Here is a 16,168-nt window from a genome sequence, read left to right on the forward strand (position 1 = left end):
CACACTGCACTGTCACACCACCAGGGCTTTATTCACATGGACCTTCTGGAACCCTCCATGAGCCCACGCGAGGCCCAGCCTCCAGCACCCCAGGGCCCGGCCTCGGCGGGGCTATAGGTGTCAGGTCCCGGTGCCTGATCTCTAGAATCTCATTTCTGGGACAATTCCAATGAACAACCCGCCCCTCTTCTCTCCAGCTCCAAAGGCTGGCACCCCGGGAACTTCCTGCGACTTCTGCAGCAGCTCTGGCATCTCCAGTGCAGGTAGGAGGTGCTGGGGCCGGGGTGGGGGTGGGGGTCACCAGGAGTCGCCATTTTCTACTGACTGCTGTCCCTCTCTTGCCGGTACATCCTCTGCTCCCGGATGGCTTGTTCTAACAAGGGTAGATTCGTTCCTTCCACACAAGTCAGCACCCGGGCCTTCACCACGGAGCCTCCATCTGAAAGACAAAGACACCAGGGCATTAGCAGTGTCAGCCACACACTCTGCAGACGCATCCCAGCATCTACCCTCGACCTGTTCTCTGTCTTGAGTTTTCACAGAAGAGTCTGACAGGTCACAGCTAAGAAGGATGGTTTATGGGGATGCTGGCAATTTGTCTACTTGGGCCTCAGAACTGCGTCACACATGCCTGGAACTTAAGGGGTAGCCTGAAAATTCCACTTCTCCAGGGAGGAGGCCCAGAAAGACATAGCCTCTACTTCCCTCTTTTGTCATCTTAATTCCTGCCACTTCTCTGTAGGTCCCAAGTGCCCAGAGTTGAGGAGGAGTCTCAGTCACCATCCTAGTTCTCCATTTGTACCAAGGGAAGGGCCCCTTGGCATCCTGGGGCCCATGGGCATTGGAAATTGAGGCCAAGAGAACTCTACTTTTAATCAATCCAAGGGGAGAGTCTGGCTTTATAGGGGCAAGTCACCCCACCCTGGACAAGGGGCTGGGGACGCCACTAGCAGATGTTGGGTGACCTGATGGAAAGGTTCGTCAATGTTCAGGTGACACCAAACAGGAAAGATATCTGGGGTTTGCCCTAATAGGGTTTTGTGTGTTTGCTTTTGTTTCTGTTTTCACTATGTTCTCTCTGCTCTCTGGGCAGGTCAATGAGTCCAGAGTCCTAGGACATTACCCTGTCTTCTTTCGATGCCGTTTTGAGTTAGAGGCTCTCTCTGGTTAAAGTCTATGCCTCGCCTCCCCTCCAGTCTAGGCCACTTTACTGCTTTAACACAGCCTGGGGGCAGAACTCAGAGTGTCGGACTGTCTAGATTCCAGCCTTCAACACAGGAAGATGAACTAGTCTGAAACACAAAGTTGCCTAAACTTTATTTGGCACTGAAAGGCCCAGACCTCTTCCTGTGACACATGTGGCCCTGAACAGTTTTCACAGAGCAGCTGCCCGTGTTCAGGACGACACAGGGAGAGCAGGGACCAAATCAGAGAGCTTGAGTTCGCAGCTAAAAATCTCAAAGTACGCGTGTAGGTCAAATATTTCCAAAGTTCCTGTATGATGACTTTATTAGTTATTTGAATTAATTTCACAGAACTTTCCTCACAGGAACACCTGTTAGCTCCTTCCTCCCCTCAGCCTGGGGAAACCCTCCCTTCGAGATACAGAGTGTGGAATGTGTCGTTTCTCCCTGTGAATGGAAAAAAAAAGTTTTAAAGATGGAAGTGAGCTTTAGAAATATGATGATCAGAAGGAAAACTGGGCAATTCTGTTAGTCCATCTGCAAAAGGTCTGTGTAAATGGAATAAAAGAACAGCATCTGCAGACATGCTGCAGGGGAGGGAGCAAGGAGCTTCTGAACCCGGCAGCTAGTGAAATCTTCATTTCAGGGAATTTCTTCTTGTAAAGATGAAGAACTTTCAGTAAAGGAGGAGCGGCAGATATAAGAGCAGTTAGAAGGCAGCAGGTCGCCGTGTGAGGAGGAGAGAAGGAAGGGGTGTTACGGAGCACAGACCTTCTTTTAGGAAGTTTGACTGTGACAGGAAGGAGGGTCATAGCTAGGTAGGGACACAGAGCTGAAGCTGACCTTATTAGTGTTACTATTATTTTAATAGAGAAGAGGCCTGAGTGCTTTAGATGCTAATAGGGATGAACAGGTGGCAACAGGTTAAGGATTCAGCTGAGAAAGCAAAGCCCCTGCAGGAGGGCCGGCGTGCATCACAGCACAGGGGCTGCGGCCCAGGCAAGGCAGAAGGGGCCTTCCTCCCTCCCAGACTGGAGGAAAGGAGTTACTGATTTTAGGAGGACGGACTGCTGCTGTGGCCTCAGTTTCTCCTGGGATGTATGAGGTGAGGTAATTTGCTGGAAAGGACAGGGGAGGTGGTGATGGAGGAGTCCTGGGTGACAGGTGAATGCCTGGAAGAGCTGCTGCAGATGGGGAAGGAGAGATGGGGAGGGGAGATTGGCCAGGACACATGGAAGGGTTTCTAGGCAGCCTGTTGGGCCCCGATGAGATGAGAGACCTCGAAACCACTGTGCTAGGGATCCCCGGAGCTCTGTGAACTTTCTCCATCAACAGGCGGCTGGGACCTGAGGGTGGAAGTTGAGATTTCATCAGGGAGGAGGGATGGAAGGCCAGGGGCCGGAACTTCTGTCAGAAAAGTAGTTGAACCGATAGTGAGGTCCAGCTGGAGGGGAGAGAAGGTGGGAGAAAACGGCAGAGTTCAAAGTCTAGGGGCCTGCTGGGTGACGAGGCAGAGGGTAGAAAGATACTGAGGGCGGAACCACCTGGTTTCAGGTGGCAGGGTTGGGACAGTTCTGGGTGTGGGAAGCAGCGCTGGGGCAGAGGTGCCCGATGGCAGAACCGGTCACTGCAGAAGAGGGAGGAGTGCAGTGACAAACTTGCAGAGCCGGTAGGATTCCGGCCCCACGTCTGGTTTCTGTGATCTGCAGGACTTGGGAGGCACCACGTGGGAGGGTGGGAGGGGAACCACTGGGGGTGTGGGGGTCCAGGTTACAGGCAAGTCTCACAGGAAGGTGGCTTGAGGATGGAGGAGCAAAGGTTCAAAAGGACACAAAACAGCAGTCAGGTGGACAAAAACCACAACAGGTGGGATTTATGGTGAGCGCTCAGAGGCAGCCTCTTGCTGTAGGTGAGTAACCTGCAGCCTGGGATTCCATGCAGGACCCCAGGGCAGAGCTGGAGAGAGGCTGTGTCCCCGCCATCTTCACCTTAATCCACCTTAATCGTGGACAGAACGCCCTCAGTCCTCTGCTTGGTGTCCCAGCCAGCTAGCAGTTTGAGCACATGGCTGGCATTTCTTCTCCTTTGTGTGCAAAAATTTCAGCATGATGAGTTGCGGCTTGTCGGTCCAGAACTGCCAGCCTTGCCACAGGGCAGGATCCGTGTCTGGTTGCCCTTTGTGTCTCCAGAGGACTTTGGGCCTGTCCGGGGACCAGACATGCCACCCCAGGCGGGAGGTCAGCGGCCACTTGCAAGCTCAGCCCGCACTCTGCCCTCCCTCCTCATCATGGTCTTTCCTTCCTCCTGTCGGCTGCAAATGATGTGCATGTATTTTTTTACAAATTAGAAACTTGATGGGAACAATTTTTAAGATAGAAAAAAATATAGAATGTGATGAAAATATTGAGTAGCAGTAAACTAACCAGAGCCTAGGAAGAATGCTGCTGATCTGAGGCTTGATTATTGAGTTCAATTTTTTTTTGCGAGGTGGGCAAGAGTACTTCAGAGCGGTACTGTCTGTGCCTTCCCCCTGCCTCACAACAGAGGGACGCAGTCGATCGGTCAGCTTTTTGTAATGTTTGGTCCATCGGGTGGGGCAGGCCTGGTCCCCACAACGCAACATTCCCAGCGAGCTTCCACCTAATGGTTTTAGCAGCCGGCGATAATGATCGTTTGCCTGGATTTATTATTTCCTCAGGGCTTTTAAAGTGGTAACTTTGGAGTGCAATCATTTCTCCTGCATTTATTCACTGGGATTCTCCTCTAAAGAACCTGCCCTCATCCAACCATTTGGTGTCCCTGAAATACAATCCATTCAGAAAAAAGGCAGGATAAACTCAAGGGAAGGAGCACGTTTAATGCAACCAGGAGGAAGCAGTCAGCTAATTCTGGACCCAAGTTCTCCAATAAATGGCATTTAAAAAAACAAAGGAAAAAAGGAAGCCAGAACTGTTATTGGGATGTGTAACTCAAATGCAGTGTATGGACATTTTTTTGCATCTTGCTTTTTTTTTTGAGGAGGGAGGTAGTTAGGTTTATTTTAATGGAGGTCCTGGGGATTGAACCAGAACCTCATGCATGCTAAGCACACTCTACCACTCAGCTATGCCCTCCCCTCTTGCTTTTAAATGAACCAAAATTGTAAAAAGCTATTTGGGGGGTAAGGGGAGCATGAACACATACAAGGTATGTATTAGATTATATTAAAGAACAGCTATTAATTTTGTTGGCCATGATTGTGGTATCATTAGAGATACATATTGAGGTATTTATGGGTAAATGAAACATCAGATTTGCTTTAACGTACACCAGCAAAATAATTAAGTAAATGTGAGCGGTGATGACACAGAACTGGGGAATGTGGGTCATGCAGAATCCAGGTGGTGAGTACGTGGTGGGTCAATCCACCATTCCATATATATGCATGTTTGATCTGAAAACATTAAATTAAAAAAACTGTATGTGCTGAATTTATACTTAAGTTTTTTCCATTTTTCTTCCCACAAATAATTCTGAATGTCCACTCCGGGTCCTGCCCTGGTCTTGGCCCACTGTCCCATCTTAGTTTCAACCCTTATCTGCATCTGTAATCAGGCCTTTGAGTTCCAGATGCTGGGCAGTTGGTGCCCGAGAGCCTCCAGGACTCACTGTGGGGGCAGGAGTGTGGGACAGAGCATCAGGTGATCTGGGCTGCAGTCACAGTGGAAATCATTTCTTCATAGGCCCTTTGTACCTGTTTGCACCCATCCGCCCCATATCTCTCTCAAATCAATTATGAGGGCAGGAACTCTGAGCTCAAAGGCTTAAGCCTGAATAAAGATTAACTTTTATTAAATCAGATATAATTAAAATAAGCCCCATTTAATTACTTTTTCCTAGTGCCTTTCATCTAGAGTTAAAATTCACTGCCACTGAAAGTAGGTTGGTAGTGTAAATCAGGAAACATAAATATTCTTATCCTTTAATGCAGTAATTCTACTTTTAGGAAACTACTTTAAAGAAATAATCAGAAAATGGACAAAGATTAGTACATGAGGCTATTAACTGCAGCGTGTTAATTTTTTTTTTAATCTTTCTTTTTTTATGGAGGTACTGGGGATTGAACCCAGGACCTCAGGGCATGCTAAGCACACACTCTGCCACCACCCATTTTTAATATGTATCTAGACAGATAGATATTTTTAAACTTTTTTCCCCCTCTGGCTATAAAGCAATACGTTTTCAATGTAAAATGCTAATAAAAGTATATGGAATCTCACAATCCCATCACCCAGAAATAATTATTATTAACATTTTGGTAAATAATACTTCAAAATTTTATGCATACAAAAATGTTTACTTAACCAAAAATGAGAGCATGTGAAACACAGTTTTGTACATTGCTTTTTCTTTAGTAAGATGCTGTGAACATCTTTTCATGTCAATTGATATACATTTATAACACTTTTAATGGCTGTATTAAATTCTCCTGACTGAATATCCCATGGTTTCTTTAACCAATAACTGTACAGTGTACTTGTAAGAGCAAAAGACGGGAGAAATACAAACATCTAATGGTTGTGTGAATTAGAGTACACATCTAATCTATAAAATATTACAGAGCCATTAAATACTGTGTCTAGAAAAATTTAAAGACACAGGGAAATGCTTACACTATATGTATGTATGTATCACATTACATAATGTTAAACCAAAATAGCCAGATACAACACTGTATAGTATGGCATCAGCCGTGTGAAGGACAATGGCACAGAGACGGCCAGAGAGGGAGGCAAAGGATCAGACAACCTAGGTTTTTGTTTGTTTTTGGTTTTTTGTTTGGTTTTCCAGGCTACCTAGGTTTTAAAGAGCAATCTTCAACCTTTGATGCCACAGAGATTCTCCCAGGTTGCTTTGGTTCCTTCCCTTGTGTTTCATTTCTCTTAACCTAACTTCCTGGCTTGTTATTCCAGCCCCATGCTCTCTGAGCCTTGGTTTTCTCATCTATGAAATAGCCCTAAGACAACTCAGATTAAGGGCTGGTGAGCAGATTCAAAGAGACCTAGGACCAGGCCTGGCATGGTACAGACCTTTAGGAATTAGTGATTTCTCTCTCCCCTTTCTCGCTTCCCTGTGCCAGATCTGCTGTGAGTGCAATCATGTGTTTTCCATGAGTCCCTGAAATCGGGGGCTGACGTGGAAAAAATGTTAACCTCAAAGAGGGACTCCTGTTGGGTCAGAAGCCAGGCCCAGGCACCCAAAAGACTGCCCCACTGAGGACCCAGAGTGAAAAAGGGTGTGTGAGGCCAAGACTTACCCCTCTGGTGCTCGAGCTCCCCAAGGACAGTGTAGAGAGAGCCCACCTGGGCTTGGAACGGTTCCACCAACTTGGTACAGACGAGGATCTGGTGCTGGTCAGATCCGTGCTGAGCCGTAAGGGTCACCCGGGACTGGGTCATGTCATAGCTGTGCAACCTGGAGGCCAGGGAAGATGGGATCATGTTTATCTGCAGACAGAGCCACCACAAAGTTCAAAAGGCTCTGCAAGGCCAGTAAGTCCATAGGAAAATGTGCACCCTCACTTGAACCAGAGAAATTTAAATGGCAGCAACAGAAAATGTTTTTTTTCAGTCTACATAACTGAGATATAAATCACTCGCATTAAAAGGCACCTGTTCAATGAGTGCTGATGAAAGTACATGCCGTGCAACCACACAGCAGTCAAGCTTTGGTACATTTCCATCACCCCGAAGGTTCCCTTGTGCCCCTTTGAACTCAGTCTGCCCATCACCCACCCCAGGCAACCACTGATCTGCCTTTGGTCTCCATAGATGAGTTTTCCTACTCAAGCACCTCATATAAGTAGAATCATAACAGCACATATTTTTCTGTATCTATCTTATTTCATTCCACATAAAGGTTTTTGAGGCCCATTTATGTTGTTGGGTAAATCAGTAGTTTGTTCCTTTTTGTTGCTCAGTAGCACTCTGTTGAATGGATAAACAAATTATCATTATCCACTCACCAGCTAATCCGGTCTGCTTCCAGATGTCATTATGAATAAACAGGTATGAACTTTAACATACCAGTGTTTCCATTTCTCTTGGGTGAACACCCAGGTGGAATTTCTGGGTCATGTGGTCAATCTGTCTGTTTAAAGGAAACCGCCAAATTGCTCTTCAGAGCGGGTGTGCCGTTTTACTTTCCTACCAGTAAGTAACGTATGAGGGGTTCTAGTTATTCCACACCGTTCTCGGCACTTGATACGGTCAGTCCTTTTAATTTTAGCCACCGTAGTGGGCATGAAATACTCTATCATTGTGGTTTTAATTTGCATTTCCCTAATGACTCATCATGTTGAAAAAAATTTCATGTGCTTATCTGCCATCTGTGTATCTTCTTGGGCTGTGTCTGTTCAAATATGGTGTGTTTCTGTGTGTTCCAATCTTTTACCCATTTTAATTTTGGGGAGGCAGGGTAATTAGGCTTGTTTATTTACTTTTAGAGGTGGTGCTGGGGATTGAGCCCAGAACCTTGTGCATGCTAAGCATGTGCTCTAGTGTTTGAGCTATATCCTCCCCCATTTTAAAACTGAGTCCTTTGTTTTCCTATTATTGAGTTGTATGAGTCCTTGGTATATTCTAGATACAAATCATTTGTTGAACGTACATAATATATAATATACACACACTTATTTCCTCCCAGTTTGTGGCTTGCCTCTTAATCTTTTTTTTTTTTAATTTTTATTTTTTTGGGTTTTTTTGAGGAGGGTATGTAATTAGGTTTATTTACTTATTTATTTTTAATGGAGGTACTGGGGATCAAACCCAGGACTTCATGCATGCTAAGCAGACACTCTACCACTGAGCTATACCCTCAGCCCTGCCTTTTAATCTTAATGGTAACTTTTCATGAAAAGCTTTTAATTTTGTTGAAGTCCACTTTATTCATTATTTTTCTTTCATGGTTTTTGCTTTCTGAGTCTAAGAAATCTTTGCCTACCTCAAGGTTGTGAAGATTTTCTCCTGTTTTCTTTTGAACATTTTATAGTTTTAGCTTGTACATCTATAATCCAGTTCAAATGATTTTCGTGTGTATGTGCTGTGGGGTGGGGATCAAGGTTTTTTTTCACCCCCGTAAGAATATTCAGTAGTTCCCGCACCATTTGTTGAAATGACTGTCTTTTCCCCACTCAATTATACTGATGTCTGTTGAAAATTAATATATTTGGGTTAAATAAAAAGACTGTGGTTGGGGTCGGGGGTATAGCTCAGTTGGTGGAGCACACGCTGAGCATGCACAAGGTACTTGGTTTGATTCTCAGTACTTCCATGTGAAAAAGAAAAAGGAAAAAAAAAGAAAAAGACTGTGGTTAAATGATGGTATATCTACACGCGATGAAATAAAGTGGATCTATTTAAAGTGATGATACTGATCTACATATTTGGCCTGGAACTAGGTCTACTGTACACACTTCAATGGTACCATAATAGGATCTTAGCTAGGTTACAGTATTTCTATATGTACGTGTGTATGTGTGTGTGTGTGTGACTCTAAGATGGTCCCAGTGATGCTTATCCTCCTGGTATTCACATCCTTGTGTAGTCCCCCTGTCACCCGGACCAGCAGTGACCTGTGTAACCAACAGAACTTTGCAGAAATGTAACTTCCTAGAGGTTAGGTCATTGACATTGTGGCTTTCTCTCTGCTCTCTCTGTTCAATCACTCGTTCTGAGGAAAGCCAGCTGCTGTGTTATGAAGACCCTCAAGCAGCCATGTAGAAAAATCTGCGTTGTGAGGAACTGAGCCTTCCTGACAGCAGGCAGCAAAAACTGCGAAACATGTGAATGAGTGACCTTAGAAGCAGACCCTCCAGGCCCAGGCCTGCCTTCAGATGTTGGCAGCCCTGGCCAACATCTTGACTGCAATCTTAAAAGTGAATCTGAACCAGAGCCACCCAGCTAAGCCACTCTCAAATTCTGAGCCACAGTGAGTATGAAAAAATAAGCATTTATTATCATTTTAAGACACTAAATTTTGAGGTGATTTGTTACACAGCAATAGGTGACTAACACAGTATATATGTATATACATATATTGTGTGTATATACACCCACCCACATATACGTATATACATACACGCACACATGAGAAAGTGTATAATCACCAAAAGGTTAGCAGTGGGTGGTTGTCCAGACAGTGGGATTGTAGGTGACTTTTTTCTTGATTTCTTTACACCCTTATGGATTACCTACAGTTTTTACAATGAATACATATTAATTTTTTAGCATTTTAAAATAATTAGATAAAATTATAGTAAGACTTTTAAAATTTTAAATAATTAAAAAAATGTATAAAACATAATAAATTTAAAATAAAATAGAAGGTGAAGGTGTAGCTCAACAGTAGAGTGCATGCTGAGCATGCCTGAGGTACTAGGTTCAATCCCCAATACCTCCATTAAAAAAATGAATAACCTAATTACCTCCCCTACAAAAATATGAAAAACATAATAAATTAATTAAATGAAATAAAATTAAATATAAAAAAATTTAAATAATTTTAAAAATAAATTAAAATGGGGGGAGGGCATAGCTCAAGCGGTAGAGTGCATGCTTAGCATGCATGAAGTTCTGGGTTCAATCCCCAGTACTTCCCCTAAGAATAAATAAATAAATAAGCCTAATAACCTCCTCCCACACCCCCAAAATTAAAATATAAGCTTTAAAAATAATTTTTTTAAATATTTTAATTTTTAAAAAGACTTTTAATTTTTTAAACACCCCCCTACCATGTGAGAAAACAACCATTCTCACCTGCCGTATGTTCTCAGAGTGTCCCCATCAGGAACTTGGCCGGCACTGACCTCCCAGGGGAGGTAATAGATCCCAGGTTTGGGTAGCATCGTTGCTTCTGTAACCAGGTTGAGATGGAGAGTTGAGACGGATTTTTGAAGAGCCCTGACAAACCAAGCTAACCACCAGATGGAGATTAATAGATGCCCGAGACCAGCAACATCTGAAAAGCTAGTCCCAGGGGTGGTGTTTTAAAACTTTTATAGATTTTTTTGATAGATTATGCATTCACATCTTTTAAAGAACAAAACAATATACTAAAGATCTATGTGGAGATATACTGTTCCCACTCCAATTCCCATGTAGCCCATTCCCTTCCTTTTTTTTTTTTTAATTGAAGTACAGTCAATTACAATGTGTCAATTTCTGGTGTACAGCACAATGTCCCAGTCATGTATATACATACATATATTTGTTTTCATATTTTTTCATTAAAGTTTATTACAAGGTACTGAACATAGTTCCCTGTGCTATACAGAAAAAAAACTTTTTTAAAATCTATTTTATATATAGGGGCTAACATTTTTAAATTTCAAACTCCCAAATTTATCCATTCCCACCCCCCCATTCCCTTCCTGATCCCTTAAAGCAGGGGTCCGTAAAAAGGCAGACAGTAACATATGATCTCTGTCACGACCACTCGGCTTTGCCATTATAGGAGGAAAACTCTCACAAACAATACGTACCAGATGAGCATACCTTATTTCCTTCAGACTTCATTTACAAAAACAAGTAATGAGCTGGATTGGCCTAATGTTCGCCAACTCCTGCCCAAGAGGAAATCATTCTCACAAATTTCTGTTTACTCTTTCATAATGCAAATAAAACCAAACAGGAGTATATATTAATTTTCCCTCTATAGTATACATATTATTCTTATTTTTTTTCATTTACTATATTTGACACTCTTTCATAGTTGTACATTAAGGGAGTCTTCATGTTTTTTAAAATAAACTTTTTATTTTAGAATAGTTTGAATATATTTTTAAAAAACTATAAAGATAGTACAGAGGATTCCTATATACATCACACCCAGTTTTCCTTATAATTAATATCTTACATTTGTTACAATTAATAAACCTGTATCAATATGTTATTTTAACTGAACTCCATACTTGATTTGGATTTCATCGGTTTTCCCCTGACATTCCCTTTCTGCTCCAGGATCTTCTCCAGGATTCCAAATTACATTTACTTATCATGTCTCCTTAAGCTCCTCTGGCTGTGACAGTTTCTCAGACTTCCCATGTTTTTTGATGACCTTGACAGCTTTGAGGTATATTGCTCAAGTATTTTGCAGAATGACCTTCAATTTGGGTTTGTCTGATGTTTCTCCACAGTTAGACTGTGGTGATATGTTTATGTTAATCATTAAAAAAAAGAAAAATAGAAGTCTGGTTAAGTAAGTTAAATGTAATAACAATGCAATGGAACATTCAGCGGGCTTTTTAAGAAGATGAGGCATTAAAGGTACTTATAGGACAAGATCTCTAAGGTATACTGTCGGGGAAAAAAGTAAGGAGCAGGTGTGTACACATAATATGTAGCTTTCTGTGCACGCATGTGTGAGAAAGAACATGCCAGAACAAGAGGAGCCATGTGTGGAAAATGTTAGAGCACTGGAGATGCAGGAATAATTGTTCAATGACAAAGGAATCCGGAAGGTGATTCTGGTTGAAGGATTTCAACTATTTCTGGGTAGGACAAGCAAGTGGTGATATGAACAAAGAAAACGGTAATTAAATAACCTTAAGTAAGATCCTCACAGAAACCAAATGACATAGCTCAAGTCCACAAGTTTAATGTAACCTAGAATCTTGCACAATTGTTTGCAATATCCCCTAATGAAGAGGTCACTGGGCAGGGCTGTTCATTTCACTATAGCGTGCCCAGAACAAGTTTGGCCAGTGCAGTGCAGAAGCAACTGGCCAAAGCCCAGTCTTCTTCCTCTGAGTGCAGAGGTCCCTCATTGCTGCAACCAGGAGCAGAGCCATCTGATCACCAGAAGACAGCCCCCTGATCATCTCTGGCATGAGAGGGAAGCAAAAAACAAAACAAAACCCCAAAAAACAGCCAAGAGAAGAAAAAAATGTAGTGGTTGCGGTTTTGGCTAACTGGGACAATCCTATCCAATCCAGCAAACCGCTGAAACTTCAGAATCTTTTTTACAGTAATTTTTCTACTCTTAAGTACCACATATAAGTTAAGCTATAAGTAACTATGTCATTAAACTTATTTTTATTTTTTTAAAGTACCACGCAGTAGCACTGACTATTCGGCAGAGGTATACTCTTGTAAAATTTAACCTCAATTTCTTCTGCAAACAAAAGTTGCTATGTGTTTATTAAGACAGTTCTGTTAATTTGAATAAGCATAACTGGGGAGAGGGTATAGCTCAGTGGCAGAGTGCGTGCTTAGCATGCATGAGGTCCTGGGTTCAATCCTTAGTACCTCCATTAAAAATAAATAAATAAGTAAATAAACCTAATTACCTCCCCCCTAAAAAAAATTCAGATAAATAAGTATAGCTGACACGACAAATCATTATCCATATATTATTACCCATTCATTTCTGAGAAGATATTCTAGGATTAGGCTTCTCTTGTGACTCAGCTGGATTTCAGATACTCTCTTTACAAAGTCTGAGTAATGCTACGACCTGTACTTTGTTCGAGCCTTGCCTTTTCAGTCCCCAAGGTGAAATATCCACTTCTGGGAGAAAAATCCATGACAGGAAACAAGAGATATATTCTCTTTTTTAGCAACTGGGATGATTGAAAATACTGTCCAGTAAGAATGGTGAACCAATCTTGATTGCTTCTTTCATTTTTTTCTGAAGCAACTGCCAAGATTTCTCTAGCAGGATCGAAAACTCAGACAAGTAACACTTGGTTTGTAACTTCCATGCCCCACTCTCCCAGCACCTCTGCACGGTCACCAACCCATTAAACATTTATTAGTGTTTTTAAAGTTACATAGCTGTAGCGTAGCCTAGATTACACAACGGATCTTCAACATGAAAACTCAAGTTATGCCACAAGATTTGAACTATAGCTTCAAAAGATCCTATCACATGGGAATTATTACAAATTTTAAATGTAATTTCAACAAAATGAATTTTACAGTTACCAGATAAAATGGTTACTTTACGATGCCTTTAGAAGTTTTGCAATCACCAGAGGAAAAATGAATTCAGGGAAGAATTATCAATGGATGCTGAAAGTCTTGGGTAAAAATTTGATGAAGAACATGATATTTACATGGTCTCAACACTATTTCCCCCCAGATTACTTATTAATTAAAAGGAGAAAAACAGTCCACTTCACAGTGAAGAAAATTAGCAAATACAGCCTTCATGTACCTCCTGGATGTGATGCACTGAGAAGGATACATTTTTCTCTGTGATATTCCTGTAAAAAGTGCATAATCTGAATCTAATTACGAAGAAATATCAGACAAATCTGAATTGAGGGACAGTCTACAAAACAACTGCTTTGTATACTCTAAAAGTAACAAAGTTGCAGAAGATGAAGAAATTGCCCCAGTTAAATGAGGCTCAAGTGATAGAACAACTGTTATGGGCGGAATTGCGTCCCCTCTAAAAAAGATACATTTAAGTCCTAACCCCCAGGACCTCAGAATGTGACTTTATCTAGAGACAGAATCTTTGCAGAGATAACTAAGTTAAATGAGGTCATTAGGGTGGACCCTAATCCAATATGATTAGTGTCCTTATGAAAAGGGGAACGTTTGGACAGACAGACATACACACATGGAGAAGGCCAGGTGAAGATGAAGGTAAAGATTGGGGTGACATGCATACAAGCCAAGGAACACCAAAGATAGCCAGAAAACTATCAGAAGCTAAGAGAGAGGCATGGAACAGATTCTCACTCACCTAGAGCCCTGGAAGGAACTAACCCTGTTCACACCTTAACCTTGGACTTCTGGCCTCCAGAACTAAGAGACAACAGACTTCTGTTGTTTAAGACACCCACTCTGTGATGCTCTGTCATGGCAGTTCTAGCAAACTAACACAACTAAACAGAATTTCTGATCCTGGATTGGATCTTAGTTGGGAGAAAAAATTATGATAAAGGACTTTATTGGACAATAGTAAGTCCACAAAAAGGTTTGTAGGTTAGGTAATAGTATTGTATTAATGTTAAATCTCCTTAATTTGATCATTTCTGACTTCCTCTTCTCTTTGTCCATTTAGGTGGGTCCTTGGGAGGGAGAGGAAACAGGCACAAGAAGAAGAGGTTTTGGGGAGTTGGGGGGGAGGGTAATTAGGTGTATTTACTTATTTATTTTTATTTAATGGAGGTACTGGGGATCAAACCCAGGACCTCATGCATGGTAAGCAGACACTCTACCACTGACCTATAGCTTCAGCCCCCTTTTTTGTTTTTAGGAATATTATTATTTATTGAATGGATGAATATATTCATGAAGAAGAGAGTGAAAACCCTAACCATCTACCCCCACACTCAGCCTGGACACACAGAACCCAAACCACATCTTATTGCCCACATTAACTTGACTCTATGATGCTACGTCTTCATTAACATTTTTTACTCTTCCTTGATCCAGTCCAGGCAAATGGTTTGAACATCAACAGCCAGTCTGCTCACTGAGATTATCTGAATTCCCTTGCCTTACTGCTTCCACCAATTTCTGACTGTTGTGCAATGGTTTGTACCCAATCCTAAACAAACCCTGAACTGAAAGAACCATCTTAAATAGAACTTACAATTCTCAACAAATTCTAGCCTTAATTCTGAGGCATGGCCAAAGCTTTGCCAAGTAGTAGTCACCCTTACCTGTATAGGCAATCAACTCAAATTTGTTTTATCAACAGACTATGCTAGTGATATCTGGAGAGCCAGCTTTTAACAAGAGGAATACATAGCAGCTAAATAGTTTAATGCCTGAGGGAATTAGAAAAAGCATCAGTTAACCAGTTAACCAGTGACTTGCCCTGGTACACTGGAGCCTGAGACAAAAGGAACAATCAGTAATAATGATCCTGTCTCTATTTAAAATTTTGGCATTTTATTCATCGTGGATTTTCCTGCATTTTGATTTTTTAAATGTTTTATTAAAATAATAATCTTGATTAGTTTTTGGCGCTCCTTTTATTGTCTGTTACTAAAAATTGATGCAATAGGAAACTGACTACTATGTGTAGTTTTTAAAAAAAACAGGATTTGTATGTTGTTTAAAGTTACAAAGGAAAATGAGAGCTAAAGGAGACGTGTAGTATGCCATAGGTTCATTATCATGGCATGAAGTCAAAAGGTAACTAAAATGGGCAAATCAAGAAACAGCATGTAAGTATTTCACTTAGCAATTTTTTTAGTAATCAAAACTAAAAACACAGATGGTTAAAATCGGCTGCCTCTGAGGATGGGGAACTTTTTCTTTTCACTACAAATCTTCCTATACCAGGTGTTTTTTCAAGTGTTCTTTTACTACTTTGAAGACGACGATAATTGTGAAAACAAAGTCTGGATTCCAAGACCTCTTAACACACTCAGGTCCATCTCAAAGTACACACCCACCCCATTAACAGGCAGGCGCACACGCAATCCCACACCCAGCTCCCCGCAGTCCAGGCCTCTGGCAGCAAAGATGCCATTATCTGAACAAAAGATAGCCTGAGACATTCGCCGTGCGACCTTTGTCCTCGTTCTTTTTTTCTCCAACCTTCGAGGGTTGCGGGAAACCCTACGGCCCGCCCCCTAGCAACTCCGCGCGGTCCACACGTTCACCGCCCCCAGCCCGCGAGTCTCCTCCTATCCCCTCTCATTTCCGGGAGGCCTTAGCGCGCGGACCCGGAAGCGGCGGGGAGGGCGGGTCCATGGCGCAGGCGCCGTCCTCCTCAGCCTCGTCCCGCCCCTTCCCAATCCCTGGCCAACCTGTCCCGGCGTCCGGGGCCTTAAGTTCCCTCTTTCCGCCTGGCGTGGTCACGTCACGAGGGAGGGCGGGTTACCAGGAGCGCTTCGCTTTGCCCCCAAGGCAATTTCTTGAGCTTCTTTTGGGGTCCCCTTCCCGGGGAGCTGCTCTGGCGGCCACCTGGCCGACAGCAGGCGACTCGCCCTCCCCAGCACCCCCACCGGCGCCGCCTCCGCCTCCGCCTCGGCCGCG

At 42.6% G+C, this 16,168-nt stretch overlaps 1 protein-coding gene across 1 annotated transcript; it reads right to left on the reverse strand.

Annotated features, from left to right (window-relative positions):
• Positions 1-10: 10 nt before the first annotated feature.
• TEN1 (TEN1 subunit of CST complex) lies at positions 11-16,122 on the reverse strand. Its single transcript, XM_010999323.3, has 4 exons — positions 15,940-16,122; positions 9,980-10,076; positions 6,481-6,638; positions 11-439 (listed from the first exon to the last, which is right to left on the reverse strand). The coding sequence occupies exons 2-4, from the start codon at positions 10,066-10,068 to the stop codon at positions 318-320; spliced, it is 369 nt and encodes a 122-aa protein (XP_010997625.1). The 5' UTR covers positions 10,069-10,076; positions 15,940-16,122; the 3' UTR covers positions 11-317.
• Between the last annotated feature and the right edge of the window lie 46 nt (positions 16,123-16,168).

The sequence above is a fragment of the Camelus dromedarius genome, chromosome 16, assembly GCF_036321535.1.
Source record: "Camelus dromedarius isolate mCamDro1 chromosome 16, mCamDro1.pat, whole genome shotgun sequence".
Classification (NCBI taxonomy): Eukaryota; Metazoa; Chordata; class Mammalia; order Artiodactyla; family Camelidae; genus Camelus; species Camelus dromedarius.